Source organism: Thalassophryne amazonica, chromosome 6 (genome assembly GCF_902500255.1).
Source record: "Thalassophryne amazonica chromosome 6, fThaAma1.1, whole genome shotgun sequence".
Lineage (NCBI taxonomy): Eukaryota > Metazoa > Chordata > Actinopteri > Batrachoidiformes > Batrachoididae > Thalassophryne > Thalassophryne amazonica.
This window is the reverse complement of record NC_047108.1, coordinates 67,058,657-67,082,681: the sequence shown is the minus strand read 5'-3', so window position 1 is coordinate 67,082,681 and position 24,025 is coordinate 67,058,657. Positions and strand designations below refer to the sequence as shown.

The 24,025-nt window shown below is 41.7% G+C and overlaps 1 protein-coding gene across 1 annotated transcript in view; it reads left to right on the top strand.

The window, feature by feature from the left end:
• Nucleotides 1-24,025, top strand: part of LOC117512349 (dihydropyridine-sensitive L-type skeletal muscle calcium channel subunit alpha-1-like) — a 107,567-nt gene that overhangs the window by 52,207 nt on the left and 31,335 nt on the right. The window contains exons 30-37 of the mRNA XM_034172377.1: nt 15,425-15,451; nt 15,551-15,676; nt 15,768-15,833; nt 15,949-16,040; nt 16,130-16,289; nt 16,555-16,682; nt 19,180-19,276; nt 21,884-21,986. Of these exons, the coding sequence (XP_034028268.1) occupies nt 15,425-15,451; nt 15,551-15,676; nt 15,768-15,833; nt 15,949-16,040; nt 16,130-16,289; nt 16,555-16,682; nt 19,180-19,276; nt 21,884-21,986 (799 nt within the window). The remainder of the gene's footprint in view (nt 1-15,424; nt 15,452-15,550; nt 15,677-15,767; nt 15,834-15,948; nt 16,041-16,129; nt 16,290-16,554; nt 16,683-19,179; nt 19,277-21,883; nt 21,987-24,025) is intronic.

The following is a 24,025-nucleotide window of genomic DNA, read 5'->3' as shown; positions in this document are numbered from 1 at the left end:
GCCGCTTCACACTCGGCTGCGAACCGATCCAGTGACTGTTGGAGGTCACAGGCCAATGAAGCCAACAGGACCACATCATCTGCAAAAAGCAGTGATGAGACCCTGAGCCCACCAAACTGGAAACCCTCCTCCTCCCGACTACGCCTCAATATCCTGTCCATGAATATCACAAACAGGATTGGTGAACAGGCGCAACCCTGGCGGCGGGCCAACCTCCACCTGAAATGAGTCCGACTTACTGCCGAGCACCCGAACACAGCTCTCGCTTTGCGAGTACAGAGATTGGATGGCCCTGAGAAGGGACCCTCTCACTCCATACTCTCGCAGCACCTCCCACAGTATCACCTAGGGTACCTGATCATACGCCTTCTCCAAGTCCAAAAAACACATGTAGACTGGATGGGCATACTCCCAGGCACCCTCCAGGATCCTTGTGAGAGTAAAGAGCTGATCAATTGTTCCACAACCAGGATGGAACCCGCATTGTTCCTCTTTAATCCGAGGTTCAACTATTGGCTGAACCCTCCTTTTCAGTACCTTGGAGTAGACTTTAAATATGGGCAGGCCGGTTTGCCACCCCAGTTTGCCACTCCTTAGGTACTGTCCCAGACCTCAATGCAATGTTGAAGAGATGTCTCATCCAAGACAATCCCTCCACACTCAGAGCCTTCAGCATTTCTGGACGGAACTCATCAACCCCCGGACCCTTGCCACTGCAGAGTTGTTTGACTACCTCACTGACTTCTACCATTGAAATTGATGAAAATCCTCCATCAGCTTCCAGCTCTGCCCCTACTATAGAGGGCGCTCCTGTCTGATGCAGAAGTTCCTCAAAGTGTTCTTTCCAGCGCCGGATTACATCCTCAGTTGAGGTTGACAGAGTCCCATCCTTACTGTAGACAGCTTGGATGGTTCCCCGTTTTCTCCTCCTGAGGTGCCTCACGGTCTGCCAGAAGCGCCTTGGTGCCGACCGAAAGTCCTTCTCCATGGTTGCTCCAAACTCCTCCCACGCCTGCTGCTTTGCCTCCCCTACAGCAGAGACTGCTGCCCTTTGGGCCCGTCAGTACCTTGCAACTGCCTCTGGAGTCCTCTGAGATAACATATCCCAGAAGGTCTCCTTCTTCCGTCGGATGGCTTCCCTGACCACTGGTGTCTACCACGTTGTTCAAGGGTTGCTGCCCCCTTGAGGTACCTAAGACCTTCAGGCCACAGCTCCCCACTGCAGCTTCAGCAATGGAATCTTTGAACATTGCCCATTCTGGTTCAATGCCCCCAACTTCCACAGGGATACTAGAGAAGCTCTGCCGGACAGTGGGCTCCTCCAGATGTTCCCAGTTCACCCGCACTATCTGTTTGGGCATACCAGGTCTGTCCAAAGTCCTCCCGCACCCTCTGGTCCAACTCACCACCAGATGGTGAACAGTTGACAGCTCTGCCCCTCTCTTCACCCGAGTGTCCAGAACATGCGGCCTCAAATCAGATGATACGATCACAAAATCGATCAGCGATCTTCGGCCTAGGGTGCTCTGGTACCATGTACACTTATGAGCATCCTTATGGTCGAACATGGTGTTCATTATTGGCAGTCCATGACCAGCACAGAAGTCCAATAACAAACGACCATTCAGGTTTAGATCAGGGAGGCCGTTCCTCCCAATCACACCTCTCCAGGTGTCTCTGTCATTGCCCACGTGTGCGTTGAAGTCCCCCATCAGAACAATGGAGTCCCCCACCAGAGCCCCTTACAGGACTCCATTCAGGGACTCCAAGAAGACCGAATACTCCAAAATTCTGTTCGGTGCATATGCACAAACAACAGTCAGTTCCCCCGCCACCTGAAAACGCAGGGAGGTGACCCTCTCGTCTACTGGAGTAAACTCCAATGTAGCGGTGCTCAGCTGGGGACTCATGAGTATCCCCACAGCCGCCCGGCGCCTCACCCCCTGGGCAACTCCAGAGAAGAATAAGGTCCAACCCCTATCAAGGAGAGTGGTTCCAGAGCCAAAGCTGTGCGTGGAGGCGAGGCCCACCAGATCTAACTGGTATCGCTCCACCTCCCGCACAAGCTCCAGTTCCTTCCCCCACAGCAAGGTGATGTTCCACACTCCTAGAGCTAGCCCTTGCCATCCAGGTCTGGTCCGTCGAGGCACTCGACTTTCACTGCCACGCAAAGGACAGCGCACCCGACACCAGTGGTTCCCCCTGCGGGTGGTGAGCCCACAGGGAGGAGATGGAAAGTCCACGTTGCTTTTTTGGGCTGTGCCCAACTGGTCTCCCTGGCAAGCCCAGCCACCAGGCGCTCACTGACGGGCCCTACATCCAGGCCTGGCTCCAGATGAGGGCCCCAGGCTTCCTCCAGGCCGGGTCACGTTTCCTCTACCTCATTTTATCATGGTGTCTTGTGAACCATTCTTAGTCTGGCCTCTCGCCTGAGACCAATTTGCCATGGGAGACCCTACCAGGAACACAAAGGATCCAGACAACACAGCTCTCAGGTTCATAGCGGCACACAAACCTCTCCACCATGATAGGGTGATGGTTCCGGGAGAGCTGTGTTGCATACTTCTACTACAATCTTTTAAAATGTGGTGCTGAAGGTTCTATAGTGTCTTTTAACATGACAAGGTCAAGCCTATTAACTACTTGTTTATGATCACGATTGGCTACATCTGGTAGTTTCTCTTTCCCAGCATATTCCCATGTTCCCAGGATGTTTGACAGCACTCACTGGACTGACTGATACTCAGAATAATTTGATAGTCCAAGAAACTCAGTGAAGTCTAAGAAGGAGAGTTGTAGATTTATACAAGTTGGGAAAGTCTCTTGGAGCCATTTCTAAACAACTCCAGATTCCAAGATCATCGGTTCAAACAATTATACGTAAGTTCAAGCTAGTCAGATGTGTCACCACTTTGCTCACCTCTGGAAGAAAACCCAAACTGTAACTCTCAGATAAAAAAAAAATACTGGTTACGATGTTCAGGAACAAACCAGGAACTACTAAGGCTCAGGTCTCCCATAAACTGGAACCTGCTGGAACACCAGCAACACTGTCCACAGGGAAGCAACTTTTATATCACCATGGACTGAGACAGGGTCCAATCAATGTGAGTGTCCAATCAGAATTGGTTCACTGTCACATGGTTTTCCAAAATCCAATCATAGGGCAGATTTACCTCATGTGATAAACCAAAGATCGTTTTTAGTAGTGAAGTGTTACTAGTTGGGCCATTTGAATAGCCATCTGGCTGCTTGCTTCAATGCGCCCTGCGCCATTATGCACAGCAATCAGTGAAAGTGAGCAGACGGAGCAGATGGAGGGCCTCTGATGACAATCTCACATGCTCAAACACAGTGTGAGTTTTAGAGATGCTCCACTCCTCAGTACCTGTGAATGTTATTGAATAAGCCTGTGGCAATCTCTCTCGCTCCAGCTTAAAGCACTGTTTACTATATCAATGGAGCGAGGGGGGACGGGCCGCTCCTCAGAGTGTAAATGGGCCAAAGTGTCAAAGCTGCTTTCAGAGCAGGACAGAACACTTCAAAACACAGTAGAAGTAGAAGTCTGTGATGTGACCTTTGTGTAATAGCAGAAAGAAATTGCTTTGAGATGAAGACAAACAAAATGCATAGACCATTTTGTATATATTGTTCAAAATGTGCATTTGTGTTTATTGTTTGAACCTTTTTGTTGTACAGTCTTTCACACAAGAGCCTAAATTACTTTAATAAAGTGTCAAAACAGTTGTTTATTATAGTTTACTGTGTGTTTTGAATAAATGTGTGTGGAAAATAATATCCGCTTTACTTTTTCCTTTCTTATTTCTGATTGTAAACCTTTTTTACACTTATAAAACACAACTATAGCATATATATTCTGAAAGTACATGTTGTCCTGATTAAAAAAGAGACATAAAACTTGATTGTGGGATGCAGGGAGAGCTGTTAACAGCAATAATAAGACATTTATGCCAGGCGAGTGAACTGTCCAAAAAATGCCCTTGGACCCCAGAGGGTTAAGCATGGTGGTGGTAGCATTATACTCTGGAGCTGTTTTGCTGACATTGATATTGGTGCATGTGGATGGAATAATGAAGAAGGAGGACTACCTCCAAATTCTTCAGTGTCACCTCAAATCAACTGCTAGACACTTTAAAGTTAGCCACAACTGGGTGTTCCAAAAGGAGAGTGACCCAAACACACATCAAAACTGGTTCTGGGTTGGCTAAAGCAGGAATCTGTCATAGCCTTACGAAAGCTCAAACCTCAACCCAACTGAAAATTTGTGGGCTATGCTGAAATGCCAGGTTTGTGCCAGGAAACATAACAATTTAAAATAAGTCTACAAATTTTTTTCAAGAAGAGAGGGCAAACATCCAGCCAGGATTGTGACAGAAGCTTGTTAATGGCGACCAAAACCATCTGGTTGAGGTGTAGCTTGCTCAGGGACGTTTAACTGTATATGAGTGGGAGTGTATGGATATAGTTGAGCCTGTATGTATACGTTTGACCCTGTGTGGACTAGAGAAGACCCAAAATACATTCAAACTTGTGCACCCAATTCTTGACCAGTTCAAGGACATCGTTAAAAGCCCAAAATTACCATGACATTCATGCCCTTCACGAGTGTATGTATACAGTACATACGTGAATACATACTGTACATATCTGTATACATACATGTATACATACTGCAGATATGTATACATATATTTGTGTGTGTGTATATATATATATATATACTCATATATACACACTGACACTGTACAGATACACACACACACACACACACACGGTGCATCCGGAAAGAAATCATAGCGCTTCACTTTTTCACATTTTGTTATGTTGCAGCCTTATTCCAAAATGGGATAAGATGGAGTAAATTCAATTTTTCCCTCAAAATTGTAGCCACAACACCCCATAATGACAACATGGAAAAAGTTTTTGTGAAATTTTTGCAAATTTATTAAAAATAAAAACTAAGACATTACGTGTAAATAAGTATTCACACCCTTTCCTCAGTACTTTGTTGATGCACCTTTGGCAGCAATTACAGCCTCAGGTCTTCTTGAATATGATGCCACACGCTTGGCGCATCAATCTTCAAACAGTTTTGCCCATTCCTCTTTGCAGCACCTCTCAAGCACCATGAGGTTGGATGGGGAGCGTCAGTGCACAGTCATTTTCAGATTTCTCCAGAGATGTTCAATCAGATTCAGGTCTGGGCTCTGGCTGCGTCACTCAAGGACATTCACAGAGTTGTCCTGATGCCACTCCTTTGATATCTTGGCTGTTGGCTGTGTGCTTAGGGTCATTGTCATGCTGAAAGATGAACCGTCGCTCCAGTCTGAGGTCAAGAGTGCTCTGGAGCAGGTTTTCATCCTGGATGTGTCTGTACATTGCTGCATTCATCTTTCCCTCGATCCTGACTAGTCTCCCAGTTTCTGCCACTGAAAAACATCCCCATAGCATGATGCTGCCACCACCATGCTTCACTGTAGGGATGGTGCCTCCAAACATGACACCTGGCCTTCACGTCAAAGAGTTCAATCTTTGTCTCATCAGACCAGAGAATTTTGTTTCTCATGGTCTGAGTCTGTCAGGTGCCTTTCGGCAAATTCCAAGCGGGCTGCCATGTGCCTTTTACTAAGGAATGGCTTCCATCTGGCCACAGGTCTGATTGGTGGATTGCTGCAGATATAGTTGTCCTCCTGCAAGGTTCTCCCCTTTCCACAGAAGAATGCTGGAGCTCTGACAGAGTGGCCATCAGGTTCTTGGTCACCTCCCTGACTAAAGCCCTTCTCCCTGATCGCTCAGTTTGGACAGATAGCCAGCTCTAGGAAGAGTTCTGGTGGATCTGAACTTCTTCCAGTTACGGATGATGGAGGCCACTGTGCTCACTGGGACCTTCCAAGCAGCAGAAATGTTTCTGTAACCTTCCCCAGATTTGTGCCTCAAGACAGTCCCATCTCGGAGGTCTACAGACAATTCATTTGACTTCATGCTTGGTTTGTGCTCTGACATGCACTGTCAGCTGTGGGACCTTATATGTAGACAGCTGTGTGTCTTTCCAAATCATGTCAAATCAACTGAATTTTCCCCAAGTGAGGGTGATCAGTGGAAACAGGATGCATCTGAGCTCAGTTTTGAGCTTCATGGCAAAGTGAATACTTATGTACACATGTGATTTCTTAGGTTTTTTTTATTTTTGATAAATTGATAAATGTTTGTCCAAGTCCCTTCAACTGCTGCCTTGTTTATGCTCGAGGTCACCACAGTAAATCCAAAGTGGATCTGCATGTCAAAGTGGCACAGGTTTTACGCCGGATGCCCTTCCTGATGCAACTCCACATTACATGGAGAAATGTGACAGGAGTGGGGTTTAAACTGGGAAACTTCCACACTAAAAAGTGCATTAACAACTTGGACACTGTAACATAACAAAATGTGGAAAAAATGAAGTGCTGTGAATATTTACCAAATGCACTATATATATATATATGTGTGTGTGTGTGTGTGTGTATGTGTGTATACATGTACACATATACATATAACTATGTATATATACAGTGAGGCAAATAAGTATTTGATCCACTGGCAATTTTGCAACTTTTCCCACCTACAAGTAATGGAGAGGTCTGTAATTTTTATTTATTTATTTATTTATTTTATTTTTTATTTTTTTCAGAAAATCACATTATATGATTTTTGAAAAATGAATTTGCATTTTATTGTATGAAATAAGTATTTGATCATCTACCAACCAGCAATAATTCTGGCACTCACAGACCTGGTAGTATTTCTTTGAGAAGCCCTCCTATTCTGCACTCTTTACCTGTATTAATTGCACCTGTTTGAACTCGTTACCTGTATAAAAGACACCTGCCCACACATTCAGTCATACTCCACCCTATCCACTATGGCCAAGACCAAGGCTGGACAAGGCTGCACACGGCTGGGATGGGCTATGGGACAATAGATAAGCAGCTTGGTGAGAAAGCAACAACTGCTGGTGTAATTATTAGAAAATGGAAGAAACACAAGATGACTGTCAGTCTTCCTTAGTCTGGGGCTCCATGCAAGATCTCGCCTCGTGGGGTAAGGATGATTCTGAGAAAGCCCAGATCTACACAGGAGGACCTGGTCAATGACCTGAAGAGAGCTGGTACCACAGTCACAAAGATTACATTAGTAACACATGATGCTGTCATGGTTTAAAATCCTGCAGGGCAGCAAGGTCCCCCTGGTCAAGACAGCACATGAACAGGCCAGTATGATGTTCACCACTGACCATCTGGATGATCCAGAGGAGGCATGGGAGAAGGGCATGTGGTCAGATGAGACCAAAATAGAGATTTTTTTTGCTGTGTTTGGAGGATGAGAACAACCCCAAGAACACTGTCCCAACTGTGAAGCATGGGGGTGTAAACATCATTTTGGGTGGTGCTTTTCTGCAAAGGGGACAGGACGACTGCAGCTTATTGAAGGGAGGATGGATGGGGTCATGTATCGTGAGATTTTGGCAAACAACCTCCTTCCCTCAGTAAGAGCATTGTAGATGGGTTGTGGCTGGGTCTTCCAGCATGACAATGACCCAAAACACACAACCAGGACAACTAAGGAGTAGCTCTGTAAGAAGCATTTCAAGGTCCTGGAGTAGCCTAGCCAGTATCCAGAACTGAACCCAATAGAAAATCTTTGGAGGGAGCTAAAACTCAAGTGTTGCCCAGTGACAGCCCCGAAACCTTAAAGATCTGGAGAAGATCTGTATGGAGGAGTGGAAAATCTTTGGAGGGAGCTGAAACTGAAAACCTGAAAGATCTGGAGAACATTTGTATGAAGGAGTGGCCCAAAAACCCTGCTGCATTGTGTGCAAACTTGGTCAAGAACTTCAGGAAACATCTGACCTCTGTAATTGCATGTTGGTGTGTACGTGTATACGTACATATATCTATGTGAAATACACACACATATATATATATATATATATATATATATGCCGCAAGTACATATGCATGTCACCATTTTTTCATTAAAAATATATTTCAAAAGGTCCTACAACAATGAAATATTCACCAGATGTTGGTAACAACTCAGGTAATCCACACATGCAAAAATAATTAGAATAGTAATAAGCACAGAAATTAAGTTATGTGTAATAAAATGGAATGACAGGGAAAAAATATTGAATACGCTGACTGAAATTTATTTAATACCTCACACAAACGCCTCTGTTGGTAATGATAGCTTCAAGATGCCTCCTGCATGGAGAAAATATTCACATACATTGCTCATTGATTTGGGCCCATTCTTCCACACAAGCAGTCCTCAAATATTGAAAGTTCCTTGGACCTCTTCATATTCTACTCGATAGGCTGGAGAATCATTTTGGGATTACTGGGAGTGCCCTTGCATGGTTGACATCATACCTGATCAGTCATTCTCACTGTGTTTTGTACAATAAACTACCTCTAACCTTAGTGACATGAAATTTGGGCTTCCACAGGGTCCGTCTTAGGCCCCCTGCTTTTCTCCCTTTATATAGCACCCCTTGGGCACATATTGTGGCGTTTTGGGATTACCTTTCACTGCTATGCTTATGATACTCAGTTATACATGTCGATAACTGCTGGTAATGTCATCCACATAAAATCCTTAGAAGATTGCCTTTCATCAGTGAGAAGCTGGATGTCTCGAAACTTTCTACTTTTCTCTGATAAACTCTGATAAGACTGAAATGATGGTTCTTGGTCCAGTGAGACATCGGCATCAATTTGACCAGCTTAGCCTATTCTCGTGTGTCATACATCACACTGAAAAAGTGAGGAACCTTGGGGTAATTTTTGATACTACGTGTCCTTTGACCTCCACATTAGAGATATTACGAGGACTGCTTTCTTCCACCTGCGAAATATCGAGAAGATTCGTCCCATCCTGTCTATGGCTGATGCTGAGACCCTGATTCATGCATTTGTCTCTTCTAGACTGGACAACTGCAATGTTCTATTTCAGGGTTTACCACAGTCCAGCATTAGGGCTCTCCAGTTGGTTCAGAATGCTGCTGCCAGACTTTTGATACAAAGTAGGAAGTTTGACCACATTAAACACATTTTGGCATCTCGTCACTGGCTTCCTGTTGCTGTGAGATCAGATTTTATGGTTCTGCTACTTGCCTATAAATTGTTCACAGAGTGGCACCTCCCTACCTAGCTGACCTAATTAAACCCTACGTACCAGCCCGGGCTCTGCATTCTCAAGGTGCAGGACTACTTTGTGTCCCTAGGGTGTATAAAAAGCATGTCTTCTGTTCATTGCCTTTCTGATGCCTGATTCTGTTTTTTTTTTTTCTGTGTTGGAGGTGCGGCTCCATTCAGGGATGGGTGTGGTGTCTGTTTCTGTGGCTCTCCTGTCCTGTGCACCAGCAACATTTCCTGTCCATTCGTTTTGTGAATTGTTTTGTAAATCCTGTCGGCAGCATGGCCCAAGCAGAGCGTCACCCCTTTGTGTCTGGTCTGCTCGAGGTTTCTTCCTCAAATCATCAGAGGGAGTTTTCCTTACCACTGTTGCCTGTGTGCTTGCTCAGGGGGGAGCGGTGTTGGTAAGGTTAGGCCTTACTTGTGTGAAGCGCCTTGAGGCAACTTTGTTGTGATTTGGTGCTATATAAATGAAAATAAATTGAAGTTGAATTGAAATGAACTCTGATCTTTAGGTCTTTCCATAGATTTTTATTGGCTGAGCTATTCTCGCATCTTTTTTTTCATTGTCTGAAACCATTTGAGATCTTCCTTGGCTGTGTTTGGAATCATTGTCTTTCTGAAAACATCCACCCTCATTTCACCTTCATCATCCTGGTAGATTTTTATCAAGAATGTCTCGATACATTTTTCCATTCATCCAACCTTTAATTATATGAGGTTTGCCAGTGCCTTATGCTTAAATACAGCTTCACACCGTGATGTTCCCACCTCCAAACCTCACTGTTGGTATGGTGTTTTTTGAGGTGACATGCAATGTCATTTATGATGTGTATTATAGTATCCAAAGAGTTTGAGTTTGGTCTCAGCTGACCAGACTATATTCTCCCAGTACTTCACAGGTTTGTTTAAATGTTGTGCAGCAAACTTTAAACGACCTTCAGAGTGTGGGTGGGTCATTGCAAAGAAAATCTACACCCTCTTGGCCCTTTCTTGAACAAGTTGGATACCCCTGTTATAGGCCATCAGTTGGGACCAGCTAATATTAATTTGCACTGACAAGGGGCAGAGTTACTTACTCTAAATTAGTTACTCTAATACTGATAGATTTCAACTGTTATTTTGGCTATCCATGCTTTTTTCGCACCGCCCTTTCTTCTGGTGTTTGATACTGTTTTACTGCATCATTTCACAATATTACACATAATGTAATTTCTGTACTTATTTGTTTTGGTTTCTTTCGACCTCACATCTGGTGAAAATTTCGTGTCAATCACACCTTTAGAACTGTATTTACTTAGGAAAATGGTGATGTGTTAAATACTTATTTTACCCGCTATACATACATGTATACATATATACACGTATATACGTGTATATATGCCTGTATGTAATAAGCACAATATGCACATGTGATATGTGTACACTCATATATACAGTATATAGTTATAAAGAGTGTACATACATGTGTGTCTATATATACTATATATATATAGTATGTGTACACTCATATGTGCAGTATATACAGTTATACACAGGTGTGGTGGGTGGGTGTGTGTGTGTTGCGCGCGTGCGTGCGTGTTATTAGGATGGGTAACGAACTTGGTATTAAACAGGCACTAGGGCTAAATTATAAAGACTGGGGGTGTTTGAAAAGCTGCACTTAATGGTACTAGCTTTTGATCACTGTAATAATAACAAAATAAATTTATCTTCCTAAGTGCAAAAGGGCTCCCCCCCCCTCTCTCTCTCTCTCTCTCCTCAACAAGTCCTCTATATGATTAGTGTTATTGTGATTTGTAAAACAATGTTGTGGAGTTTGCTACTGTTGATTATATGTGTTAAACTGTATCCAGAAATAAAGCAATGTTAATTTTGCAACTTAATTTTTTTGTTGTCATTTTTGTCTTCAAAAAGTGCAGATAAGAATACCATTAAAGGTCCAGACGGGTTAGCAGTACCGCTAAGAGTAGAAGTACCTGTAAAATGTAAACGATACCCATCCTTAGTGTGTATAATATTCAGTTATTGAAATGTTCATTTATCCATCCCCTGGTTTGTCTTAAGAAAACTGGATGTAAAAATGATATATTTTGTTTGTCCAAATACTTACAGCCTCTGAAAGGAGAGGCACTGTATACATGAACTAGCGTGTAGATTGGGTAATGTTTATGAAATGGGTAGTTGACATTTTTCAACAGTGGTAATACATTTCTAATTAGTTGGAATGGCTTGTGATCCCAGACCTTAACAGTTTTTAGAAGAACGCAACCCTTTTATTTCTTATTAATTTGTAATTTTGAATGTTAATTTACTGTCTTAATGTATTTCTACATTTTTAGGTTCTTGTTATCATATACACACTATTATTATTGTCATTATTATTAGTAGTAGTTTTAATATTAGCATTATTATTTATTTATTTATTTTATTATTACTTCTATGTTGTCATTTGATTTTTAAATGGACCACAATGGAAATAAGTGTTTTCACTACTTGTGTCATCCATGTGTTTTTAACATATTTACAATTATCCAGTTGTATGTAAAAGTTTGGGCACCCCTGCTGATTTTCATGATTTTCCTTTATAAATCATTGGCTCTTTGGATCAGCAATTTCTTTTAAATATATCATATAGACATACACAAACAGTGATATTTGAGAAGTGAAATGAAGTTTATAGGATTTGCAGAAAGTGTGCAATAATTCTTTAAACAAAATTAGGCAGGTGCATAAATTTGGGCACCCCAACAGAAAAAATACATCAATATTTAGTAGATCCTCCTTTTGCAGAAATAACAGCCTCTAAATGCTTCCCAAAGCTTCCAAGTGAGTCTGGATTCTGGTTGAAGGTATTTTGGACCATTCTTCTTTACGAAACATCTCAGGTTTGTTGGTTTCCAAGCATGGACAGCCTGCTTAAAATCACACTGCATATTTTCAATAATATTCAGGTCTGGGGACTGAGATGGCCATTCCAGAATGTTGTACTTGTTCCTCTGCATGAATGCCTTAGTAGATTTTGAGCAGTGTTTGGGGTTGTTGTCTTGTTGAAAGATCCAGCCTCAGCGAAACTTCAACTTTGTCACTGATTCATGAACATTGTTCTCAAGACTCTACTGATATTGACTGGAGCTGACCCTCAACTTTAACAAGATTCTCAGTACCTGCACTGGCCACACAGCCACACAGCATGATGGCACCACCTCCAAATTTTACTGTAGGTAGCAAGTGTTTTCTTGGAATGCTGTGTTCTTTTTCAGCCACGCATACCGCTCCTTGTTATTCCAAATAACTCAATTTAGTTTCATCAGTCCCAGCCACCTTATTCCAAAATGAAGCTGGCTTGTCCAAATGTTGCTTTAGCATACCTCAAGCAACTCTGTTTGTGGCGTGTACGCAGAAAAGGCTTCCTCTGCATTACAGCATCATACAGCATCTCTTTGTGCAAAGTGTGCTGTATAGCTGAACGATGCACAGAGACACTATCTGCAGCAAGATCATGTTGTAGGTCTTTGGAGGAGGTCTGTGGGTTGACTATGACTGTTCTCACCATCCTTCGCTTCAGCTTACCTGAGATATTTCTTGGCCTGCCACTTCGGGCCTTAACTAGTACTGTGCCTGTTGTCTTTCATTTCTCCACTATGTTCCTCACAGTGGAAACTGACAGCTGAAATCTCTGCAATAGCTTTTTGCATCCTTCCCCTAAACCATGATGTTGAGCAATCTTTGTTTTCAGGTCATTTGAGAGTTGTTTAGAGGCTCCCATGTTGCCACTCATTAGAAGAGATGCAAAGAGGGGAAACATTGCAATGACCACCTTAAATACCCTTCTCATGATTGGATTCACCTGTGTAAGGAGGTCAAAGGTCAATGAGCTTACTAAACCAATTTTGTGTTCCAGTTAGTGCTAAAGGTGCCCAATTTATGCACCTGCCTAATTTTTGTTTAATAATTATTGCACACTTTCTGTAAATACTAGAAAACTTCATTTCACTTCTCAAATATCAGTGTGTTCATCTGCTATATGATATATTTAACAGAAATTTCTGATCCAGACAGCCAATGATTTATAAACGAAAATCATGAAAATTATCAGGGGTGCCCAAACATTTGCATACAACTATTATGTACTTACATTGAACATACTAAATAAAAATCACGCACATACACATACACATACACAGACCCCACTTCGATTTTAATATACGAGGGCTGTCAATAAAGTAACGGTCCTTTTTATTTTTTTCAAAAACTATATGGATTTCATTCATATGTTTTTACGTCAGACATGCTTGAACCCTTGTGCGCATGCGTGAGTTTTTCCACGCCTGTCGGTGACGTCATTCACCTGTGAGCACTCCTTGTGGGAGGAGTCGTCCAGCCCCTCGTCGGAATTCCTTTGTCTGAGAAGTTGCTGAGAGACTGGCGCGTTGTTTGATCAAAATGTTTTCTAAACCTGTGAGCCAAATCGAAGTGGACACGGTTCGAAAAATTAAGCTGGTTTTCAGTGAAAATTTTAACGGCTGATGAGAGATTTTGAGGTGATTCTGTCGCTTTAAGGACTTTTCACGGTGCGAGACGTCGCTTAGCGCTCTCAGCCGCCGTCGTCAGCCTGTTCAAGCTGAAAACCTCCACATTTCAGGCTCTATTGATCCAGGACGTCATGAGAGAACAGAGAAGTTTCAGAAGAAGTCGGTTTCAGCATTTTATCCGGATATTCCACTGTTAAAGGAGATGTTAAAGGAAAAACACCTCTGTTGAAAGCCTTAAGGACAAGTTGGAACATGTCCTGCCTGTTAAACAATTTCTCATATACTCACTCCACTGAAAGCCATCAAAAGCCGCCTGGATTTTACAAATGGTTATCAACACGGAGGTGTTTTTCCTGTGCCGTCGCACCGCGTCGGCTGTGTCCCGACGCGCGGACCCGTCCGCACGTCTTTCATTAAAAAAATCTCCTTTAACAGTGGAATATCCGGATAAAATGCTGAAACCGACTTCTTCTGAAACTTCTCTGTTCTCTCACGACGTCCTGGATCAATAGAGCCTGAAATGTGGAGGTTTTCAGCTTGAACAGGCTGACGACGGCGGCTGAGAGCGCTGAGCGACGTCTCGCACCGTGGGAAGTCCTTAAAGCGACAGAATCACCTCAAAATCTCTCATCAGCCGTTAAAATTTTCACTGAAAACCAGCTTAATTTTTCGAACCGCGTCCACTTCGATGTGTCTCACAGGTTTAGAAAAAATTTTGATCAAACAACGCGCCAGTCTCTCAGCAACTTCTCAAAGGAATTCCGACGAGGGGCTGGACGACTCCTCCCACAAGGAGTGCTCACAGGTGAATGACGTCACCGACAGGCGTGGAAAAACTCACGCATGCGCACAAGGGTTCAAGCATGTCTGACGTAAAAACATATGAATGAAATCCATATAGTTTTTGAAAAAAATAAAAAGGACCGTTGCTTTATTGACAGACCTCGTATAGGTGAATTACTGCCCCCTGCTGGAATAGCGTGTGAGTCCAGAATTTAATGTAATGTAATGTAAATGTAAAGTCCAGAATGTCCATTGTTCACTGTTAGCTAACATCCCTAATTTCTCCAAAAATGCTAGTCCTGTCAACTCTCCGTTTTGGCAGTGTTCATCCTTGTCCCAAAATACATAAGCATACCAAACAGCAAATGTAAGCTCTCTCCAGTTTCTCCGTGATCCAAGTCATACATACACACGCACGCACACATACACAAAGGCCACTTGGCTTTTAATATACAGATGGCCATAATTATAGGATATTTTTGTTAAACCCTTTAAATTAAAGATGAAATTAATTATTAATTATTTCATTTCCTCCATTGTGGTGGTGTACAGTCAAAATTGCAAAAATTGTCACTGTCGAACTGCCTATGGACCTGGCTGTGATTTTCAGACCTCTGTGACAAACGTCTATACTTAGATGTCTGCTTTCTCTGTGACATATTCCCACTGAGTCAGTCTGCACTCTGTGTGACACACCCACAAGGTCCCCAGAATGGCCTGTTTTCACCTAAGATGTTTTAAATTCTTGAAAACCCCCTGGCCACTAATATTAACCACATTCTTAAATCTTAGCTTTATAATATTTAACATCTCATAAATGTGTCTCCTGTTACATACCTCCTGTCTGTCAGTGGTAAAATATGTTAAATGTGACTCCTGTAACTCTTGTATGTATTCCTCCACTCTGCGTAGGAGACAAATCCAATGCAAGTGATTGCGGTAAGACAAAACTGTTTTTGTTGAAGTCACTGGTTGTTGTTTTTTTTTATATTTTTACATTTTCTATTGCTCTAATCACCTTCATCTGTTTGTCTGTAGGACTCTGAAAATGCTTCTGTCTCCATCACGTTCTTCCGACTGTTCCGTATCATGCGTCTGGTCAAGCTGTTGAACCGATCAGAGGGTATCCGTAACCTACTGTGGACCTTCATTAAGTCTTTCCAGGTTTGACACACGGTAGACATCATCAGTGTGATGGCCTGTCTACTGTTCTTTCATCACTTCTCTCTCACAGCTCTTTGTTTTGTGTTTGTAGGCTCTGCCTCATGTAGCTCTTCTCATCGTGATGCTCTTCTTTATCTACGCTGTCATTGGAATGCAGGTGCAGTGTCTATTCTCTATCACACAAACACTGTTTAACATGAAGTTGTGATCACGTCTCTGGTTGTCCTTGGTGCTTAACATTGATTCTGATGGTGACTCTAAACAACCTTTAGATATTTGGAAAGATAGCTTTGGTGGATGGCACCCAAATCAACCGCAACAATAACTTCCAGACATTCCCTCAGGCTGTTCTCATGCTGTTCCGGTAAGTCTGTGACGTAGCTGGAGGTTCAGAGTTTCACAGCTGAACTCCCTGAGCTCACTGTGCCTTGTGGCGGGGGCTCATGTACACAGGTGTGCTACTGGAGAGGCTTGGGAGGAGGTCATGATGGCTTCTATGTACGGGAAGAAGTGTGACCCCAAGTCTGATTTTCTGCCAGGAGAGGAGTACACCTGTGGGTCCAACTTTGCTGTCTTCTACTTCCTCAGTTTCTACTGTCTCTGTGCCTTCCTGGTGAGCAGACTGTAAAACATCTGTAGTGTGTTTTCGATGTATTACTTCTTTCATGCAGCAGACAAATCTCAACTTGTGTTTTTAACTTACATGTAACTTGAAATGAGTTTGTTTAGCAGTTTTTTCATTTGCAAAAACCTAGGTCTCATGCCCAACAAAGCCACCACTCCTTGTTACCATATGATATTAAAAAAAATTGTTCTGCTTACAACTGGCAAAGAAAACTTAAGTGAAAATTTGTATCTGTTGTTTATTTCGACACCAGATCCTCAATCTGTTTGTAGCTGTCATCATGGACAACTTTGACTACCTGACTCGTGATTGGTCTCTGCTGGGTCCACATCATCTGGATGAGTTTAAGAAGATCTGGGCTGAATATGACCCTGAAGCCACGTGAGCCTCAACATCACACACGAACACTCACTTTATTACCTCCGCCAAAGACGTTGTTTGTTTGTTTGTGAACAGCCTGGAACCCACAATTTTCCATATATCATTATGACATTTTTTTTTTTACTGAAGATTCATATCCTGATAGGCAAGAAGTGATTCAATTTTCAAGGTCATAGGTCAAAGGGCAACGTCAGGAAAAATCTTGGAAAATGGGAAAAATCCCTATCATGATTGAGAACATGGTATCCTTGGTAAAGGATGGTATCCTTTATCACCTGACAAAGTTTGATCCAGATCTGATCCAGATTACAGATTTTGTGGCCATTTAAATTTAACTCTGAAAACTGTAATTTCTTCTGGTTCTTTATGTAATTTACTGCCCCTTACAAAGAACCACATCGATATATTCCTCATTTTGAATTTATTGAAGGTCACGTTGAAAACCAGGCCTGGGTCTTCACAGATCAATCAATCAATCAACTTTTTTCTTGTATAGCGCCAAATCACAACAAACAGTTGCCCCAAGGCGCTCCACATTGCAAGGCAAGGCCATACAATAATTATGAAACACAGTCTACGTCTAAAGCAACATAACCAAGGGATGGTCCAGGGTCACCCGATCCAGCCCTAACTATAAGCCTTAGCGAAAAGGAAAGTTTTAAGCCTAATCTTAAAAGTAGAGAGGGTATCTGTCTCCCTGATCTGAATTGGGAGCTGGTTCCACAGGAGAGGAGCCTGAAAGCTGAAGGCTCTGCCTCCCATTCTACTCTTACAAACCCTAGGAACTACAAGTAAGCCCGCAGTCTGAGAGCGAAGCGCTCTAATGGGGTAATATGGTACTATGAGGTCCCTAAGATAAGATGGGACCTGATTATTCAAAACCTTATAAGTAAGAAGAAGAATTTTAAATTCTATTCTAGCATTAACAGGAAGCCAATGAAGGGAGGCCAACACGGGTGAGATATGCTCTCTCCTGCTAGTCCCCGTCAGTACTCTAGCTGCAGCATTCTGAACCAACTGAAGGCTTTTAGGGAACTTTTAGGACAACCTGATAATAATGAATTACAATAGTCCAGCCTAGAGGAAACAAGATGGCATCCATCTTGTGAAAGACCACGCACATAACTTGCACAACACTTTTATACAATGTGGGAGTTACAGTGGGTGTGGTTTAGTCTATCCAGGGTTTTCATGTATCCCATAATCCCTTGCGTGCCAGAGAGTCGCTGCAGTCAAAACAACATAGAGAATCCACATGGTGACAATTGTAAATGAATATTATACTACAAAAATGTATTATGGTTTTTGTCATGTTAATAAGAGACTGCTGCATGATACCCTGAAAACCTGCTAAAACAATTAGAACAAATAATCCGTGTCTGCTACGTTTAATCTGCGTGGAATTTAATGAACACAAACCGAATTTCAGACATATTTTATATATCAGTCTGGAACAAAGAGGACAAACAGTGTTTTAAAGAACAATAATCAAGACATTAAAGAGCAAACTTCACTTTCCCTCAGAACAACATGATCAGGAAGTGAGTGTAGCTCACAACAGCTCTCGTTGAAAATAATGGAGAGACAGCCTGTGATTCTCGCATGTTTACATAAAACAAATGCAATAACAACGTCTATAAACCCCGAAAATATATTCATGAGAGTTTTAGGCACAATATAAAAATATTTTTTTGTTGTGATGTTAATGCTGTTGTCCGTGTGCAGCGGTTAAAGTGCAGCCTGATCAGAGCGTCTCAGTGCAGTTCTCAATGTTACTGAGATCTCGCAGCGCGGCGAACTCTCCGAGGTTTTGCAGGATTTGAAACCTGAAAAGGGTGGATATGTTACTGGCTCTCACAGATGGGGGAGCGCTCCCTGTATTTGAAACTTGCACATGCGTGATGGAAGTGAAACTTAACTCTGATGTTTGAACTTTAAACCAGATCTCAGAGACTTCCAATCAAATAACAAAGTCAAATACTTGATCACTCACATAAAATAAGGAATCAGCACTGATATTATCTAACAAAACCCCATTTAATGTATAGTTTACATTATATCTTAATCAAACATGCCCCAATCACTCTCATATTTGAAAGTGAGGTGCAGACTGGCACTCACTATCACCTGACAAAGATTAACCCGGATCTGATCTGGATTGTGAATTTTGTGGACATTTGAATTTAATATTGAAAAGCCTATTTGATGTACATTTTGCATTGAAAAGCCCTTTTGATCTATATTTTTGTATTATATTTTAGCTTATGAAAAGCCACTTCTAACAGGACTTTGACCTTGAAAACTTTTTCCAAGGTACAAATTTGTGGAATTGGAAATTAGTGTTGGTGGAGATTTGCACTCTATGAGCATGGTGCTCTAGTTATGTGTGTTAGTAAGCTCAGTTACTAACTACAAAACATAAAGAATCAATCACGTTCTCAAGTCTGTCAGCTTTGTTAGCATTTAATTTTTTATTTTATTTATTTATTCGTAAAAGGGGGAGAATCAAACATCTGGATGTGGTGACGCTGCTGCGACGCATCCAGCCTCCGTTGGGTTTTGGGAAGTTCTGTCCTCATCGTGCTGCGTGCAAGGTAGGCTAGTTCTGAGAATTAATATTGATGTCTTCAGATGGGTGGGTAGATCATGGGCTTTGTTTTGTATATCTGTTTAACCAGATATGTAAATACATGCATGGCTACACTAGTAATATTGATTTTTTATCATCTCATCTGTCTGTATTATGCAATTATGATAATAAAGTGAAATCATTTGGAGTAATGCTGTATCAAATTATTCTTAGATGTAAACAGAACACAGTGCTCAGCACTGACCGATAGGGTCAAATGTCCACATAGTCTGGAGCCAATGATTCTTAGTACTGTACATAAATATTATTTTTCAACTTAATGTTCAGCACATATTATAATGTGTAATGACTATTACACTGGGATCCAATTATATATTGCTATATTATGTGGCAAAGTACAGTGCAATAAAAAAACCCTCAAGCATTTTAAAAACTAATAATGTAAAGGAACAAAAAATTCATAAACAGCTTCTGAATTAATTTACAATAAAGAGTGTGAAGCATTAAAAACTAAGCTCAGTTTGATGCATTACTATTTTTACCTTTTAAAATTGAATTATTTTGGATGAACAATGACATGAAATCATGAAACATGAAATCAAATCATGATTGTCGTGTGTGTGTGTGTGTGTGCGTGCGTGCATGTGTGTGTGTGTAATCATGCATTAGGATTTTTAAACACATACAGAAACACTGGGGTCCTTAAGACTTTTTGCACAATGCCATATATTGTTATATTCTTTTACTTTAAACGTTGACAGTTATAACCAGTTACATGTTTAGTTGGTTTTTTTATGTTAGATTACATGGGAAGCAGATTGCTTAGTGGTTAGCACTGTTTGCAAATTAAACACACACACAGTAATTCTTACATGTACTTTGACTTCTGTTTCATTCCACACAATTTGAACTCAAAGATATTACATGTTGTCAGGTGGTCAACTATTTAATTAAACAGTGAAATGATGTTATTTCAAACAAGAGTGATGTCAACAGGCGATTGCAATAATGATATGGTACAAATGTTGAGTCTTGCGAAGCAAAGATAGGCAGAGGATCTCAGTTTGTCGAGAAAATTTAAATGTTTAAAATAATGTGCTTAAAGTAAGATTTGAAAAGAAAGCATATTTCTCCCTCCATAGTGCATAATATCATTAAACTATTCAAGGAATATTCGATTTAAAGAATCAGAAGGAACTTCACTGTGTAAAGAGGAGAGGAGTGCCGATCCCTTGGATGACAACTGCATCAAGAACCATCATTCATCAATAAGCTGACATAACCACATGTGCAAGGTATTACTTTGAGAACTGTTTCAGGCACTACAATACATAGTTACATTCATGAATGCCTCTTAAACACTTCAGTGTGCAAAAAAAGAAGCCTTATGTTACCAAGACCAAAGACAAAAAGGACCGTCCAAACCGTTATCAGCAGAAGTTCCAAAAGTCAGGGTGTGCCATGATATAGGATTGTGACCATCCCTTGGTTATGCTGCTTTAGACGTAGACTGTGGGGGGATTCCCATGATGCACTGTTTCTTTCTCTTTTTGCTCCGTATGCATCACTCTGCATTTAATCATTAGTGATCGATCTCTGCCCCCCTTCACAGCATGTCGTTTTCCTGGTTCTTTCCCTCAGCCCCAACCAGTCTCAGCAGAAGACTGCCCCTCCCTGAGCCTGGTTCTGCTGGAGGTTTCTTCCTGTTAAAAGGGAGTTTTTCCTTCCCACTGTAGCCAAGTGCTTGCTCATAGGGGGTCGTTTTGACCGTTGGCGTTTTTTCATAATTATTGTATGGCCTTGCCTTACAATATAGAGCGCCTTGGGGCAACTGTTTTGTTTGATTTGGCGCTATATAAGAAAAAAGTTGATTGATTGATTGATTGTCAGTGCTCTTGGCAAGGTAATTTACACTTCTACAGTGGCTGTGTCAATGCAGAAACGTACAGGTAGATATTAGAGCAACATATGCTGCCTTCGAGATGGCATCTTTCCCAAGGATGTAACAAGACAATGCAAAAAATGTTACAAGACAATGCAAAACACATTCTGTGCACATTACAAAGGCAGGGCTGCAGAAGAGTATGGATGACGGGACTGTCTACAGTATGGCCTGTCCCCATAAAAAAATGTGTGGGATAATTTTTAAAGACAAAAAAAAAAAATTCAACAAGGATGATCGGTTGTACTGTTGCACACCTTAAGATGTGTTGCAGAATGAATGGGACATAAACACTTGAAGCTCTTCTATCACTTGGCCTCCTTAATTTCCAAAACCTCTTTTAAATGTTAGAAGGAATGGCAACATCGCAAAGTGGTAAATGCTTTAGCATCCCAATTTCTTTTTTAACGTGCTGCATGCCGTAAATGCATAAATGGAGGTATATTTAAAAAATTAAATGAAGCTGACCACACAAAACATGAAATGTCTTAAGTTCATACGGTCCGCAATCAAACAGAGATCAAACTAAGTGGAAGAATCACTGCAAGGTTTTTAATATATTTGAATTTTCTCTACCATCTCAACTTTTTCTGTTTTGGAGTTGTAAACGATAATGAAGTATTATTTTGTAAAACGTTTTATTGATGTATTTCTATCCTGATTGTGCAGCGTTTGGTCGGCATGAACATGCCACTGAACGGTGATGGCACTGTCACCTTCAACGCCACACTGTTTGCCCTGGTCAGGACCGCACTCAAGATCAAAACAGAAGGTACGTGTCACACCATTAACAGCCTCGTGCTATTAAGTATCATACTTCAAATAAGTGCTCACTCCAGCCTAAAGTACTTCTCCACACTTTGTCTTATCAGGTAACTTTGAGCAGGCCAATGAAGAGCTGAGAGCCATAAAGCAAATATGGAAACGCACCAGCATGAAACTGCTCGACCAGGTCATCCCCCCGATAGGAGGCGAGTCTTTTCACACAAACTCAAGTCAATTTTCAAGATGACACTGCAGCGTTTCTCAGACAGCACTCTCACTTATCTGCTTGCAGATGATGAGGTGACTGTGGGGAAATTCTATGCCACCTTCCTGCTGCAGGATCATTTCCGTAAGTTCTTGAAATGCCAGGAGGAATACTATGGTTACGGCCCACGAAGAAGAGCGCTTCAGGTCCAGAGATCCAGGTGAGGAGCCAAATGTGAAGCAAATCAGTGTTGCTTTACTGATATGGAGTTTTGCCAGTTGAACATCAACCATTAGACAGACAGATGGACATTGTACCTACAAATCTTATTTATGGTAGTCATTCATGCATTTTCCCAGCAGTTGTTCATGGTAGTTTTTTACAGTAGTAGTGTTTGCAACTATACCAGTATGTATGTGTTGTTTATTTTGTGCTCTGTTTCTGTACACTGTGGCTCTGCGACGTGTAGGCAGGTCTAAGGAGCATAGAGGAAGAGGCGGCTCCAGAGATGCACAGGGCCATTCAGGAGATCTTCAAAATGAGGAGGAGATGGACAGAGGTCAAGGTTAGCCATCTTTGAACTTGTCCAAAGTCTGTGTCTCAAGAATGTTCCCTGTGAATTTGAAGACTCTGACAGTAATGGGACTGGAGTTATGCTGAGCACAGACAGACAGATGGACCGACGGACAGAGGCAAGGTCGTTGCAATACCCGATGGCCATATTTGATGGTCTTGGGTAACAAATGAGTAATAAAAACAATTTAAAAATCATTGAAAGTTAAAGAATTTTTAAAATGCATGTTTAATAGTAAATGAACTACATTTCTGTAGCACTTTTCCATCTGATGTTCAAATTGTTTGAAACAGACACACACACACACACACACACACACAGATGTCAGAGTGCTGCCATACAAGGGCACCTTATATGGTGGTAATAAGATGATCACCCAACCACTCAGGTGATCGAACCTATGACCCTTTGGTTCCAAGTCTGTACGTTGACACACATGAACATGCTAATAACAACCTGTAAAATGGCAGTGGCACTTTAGGCCAATCAAGTGCTTGCTATATTATTACATTTTATTAAAATACCTGCATTTATTTCATTGTTTATTGATCCTGCATCTAATTAATATTTCTCATGTGATGAAATTACATTTTTCCTCTTTGCACAGCACTGCAACCAGTCAGACCATGTGACCAAGCTGTCAGACACTTTGAACTTAATCTTCACTGTGCTCTTCACAGTAGAGATGATTCTCAAACTCATGGCCTTCAAAGCAAAAGTAAGAACTTAAATGTCTGTGGAGATTTTCAGTCATCCAGGTCATGGTATCCAAGTAGGTTGCAGGAATTCCATGAATTCAAGGAACGAAATAAGTCCAGTTGATCTGACTCAAACTATCTGGATAAGAACACAAATGTATGTTGTTCACATGGTACCAAGGAGGTCCAGTGATCTGCAACACTTTCTGTGTGTGTGTGTGGTGTGTGTGTGTGTGTTTGTGTGTGTGTGTGTGTGTGGGTGTGTGTGTGTGTGTGTGTGTGTGTGTGTGTGTGTGCAGGGTTACTTTGGAGACCCCTGGAACGTCTTTGATTTCATCATCGTCGTCGGCAGTGTGTTGACGTCATCCTGAGTGAGGTTGATGTGAGTACGAGCTGCGCCTGGTTTTGTTGTTGTTGTTTTGTGTTTCTTTGTTTCTTTCTTTTTTAATCAGTTGCAATGAATTGTTCAGACGTAACATTCTTGGGGCAGGTTCTGTAAAATGTTCACGTCCTGATGGCGTCTCTGTGAGACATTTCCTCTCTCGGCTGGTATGACTGAATTTTTTATT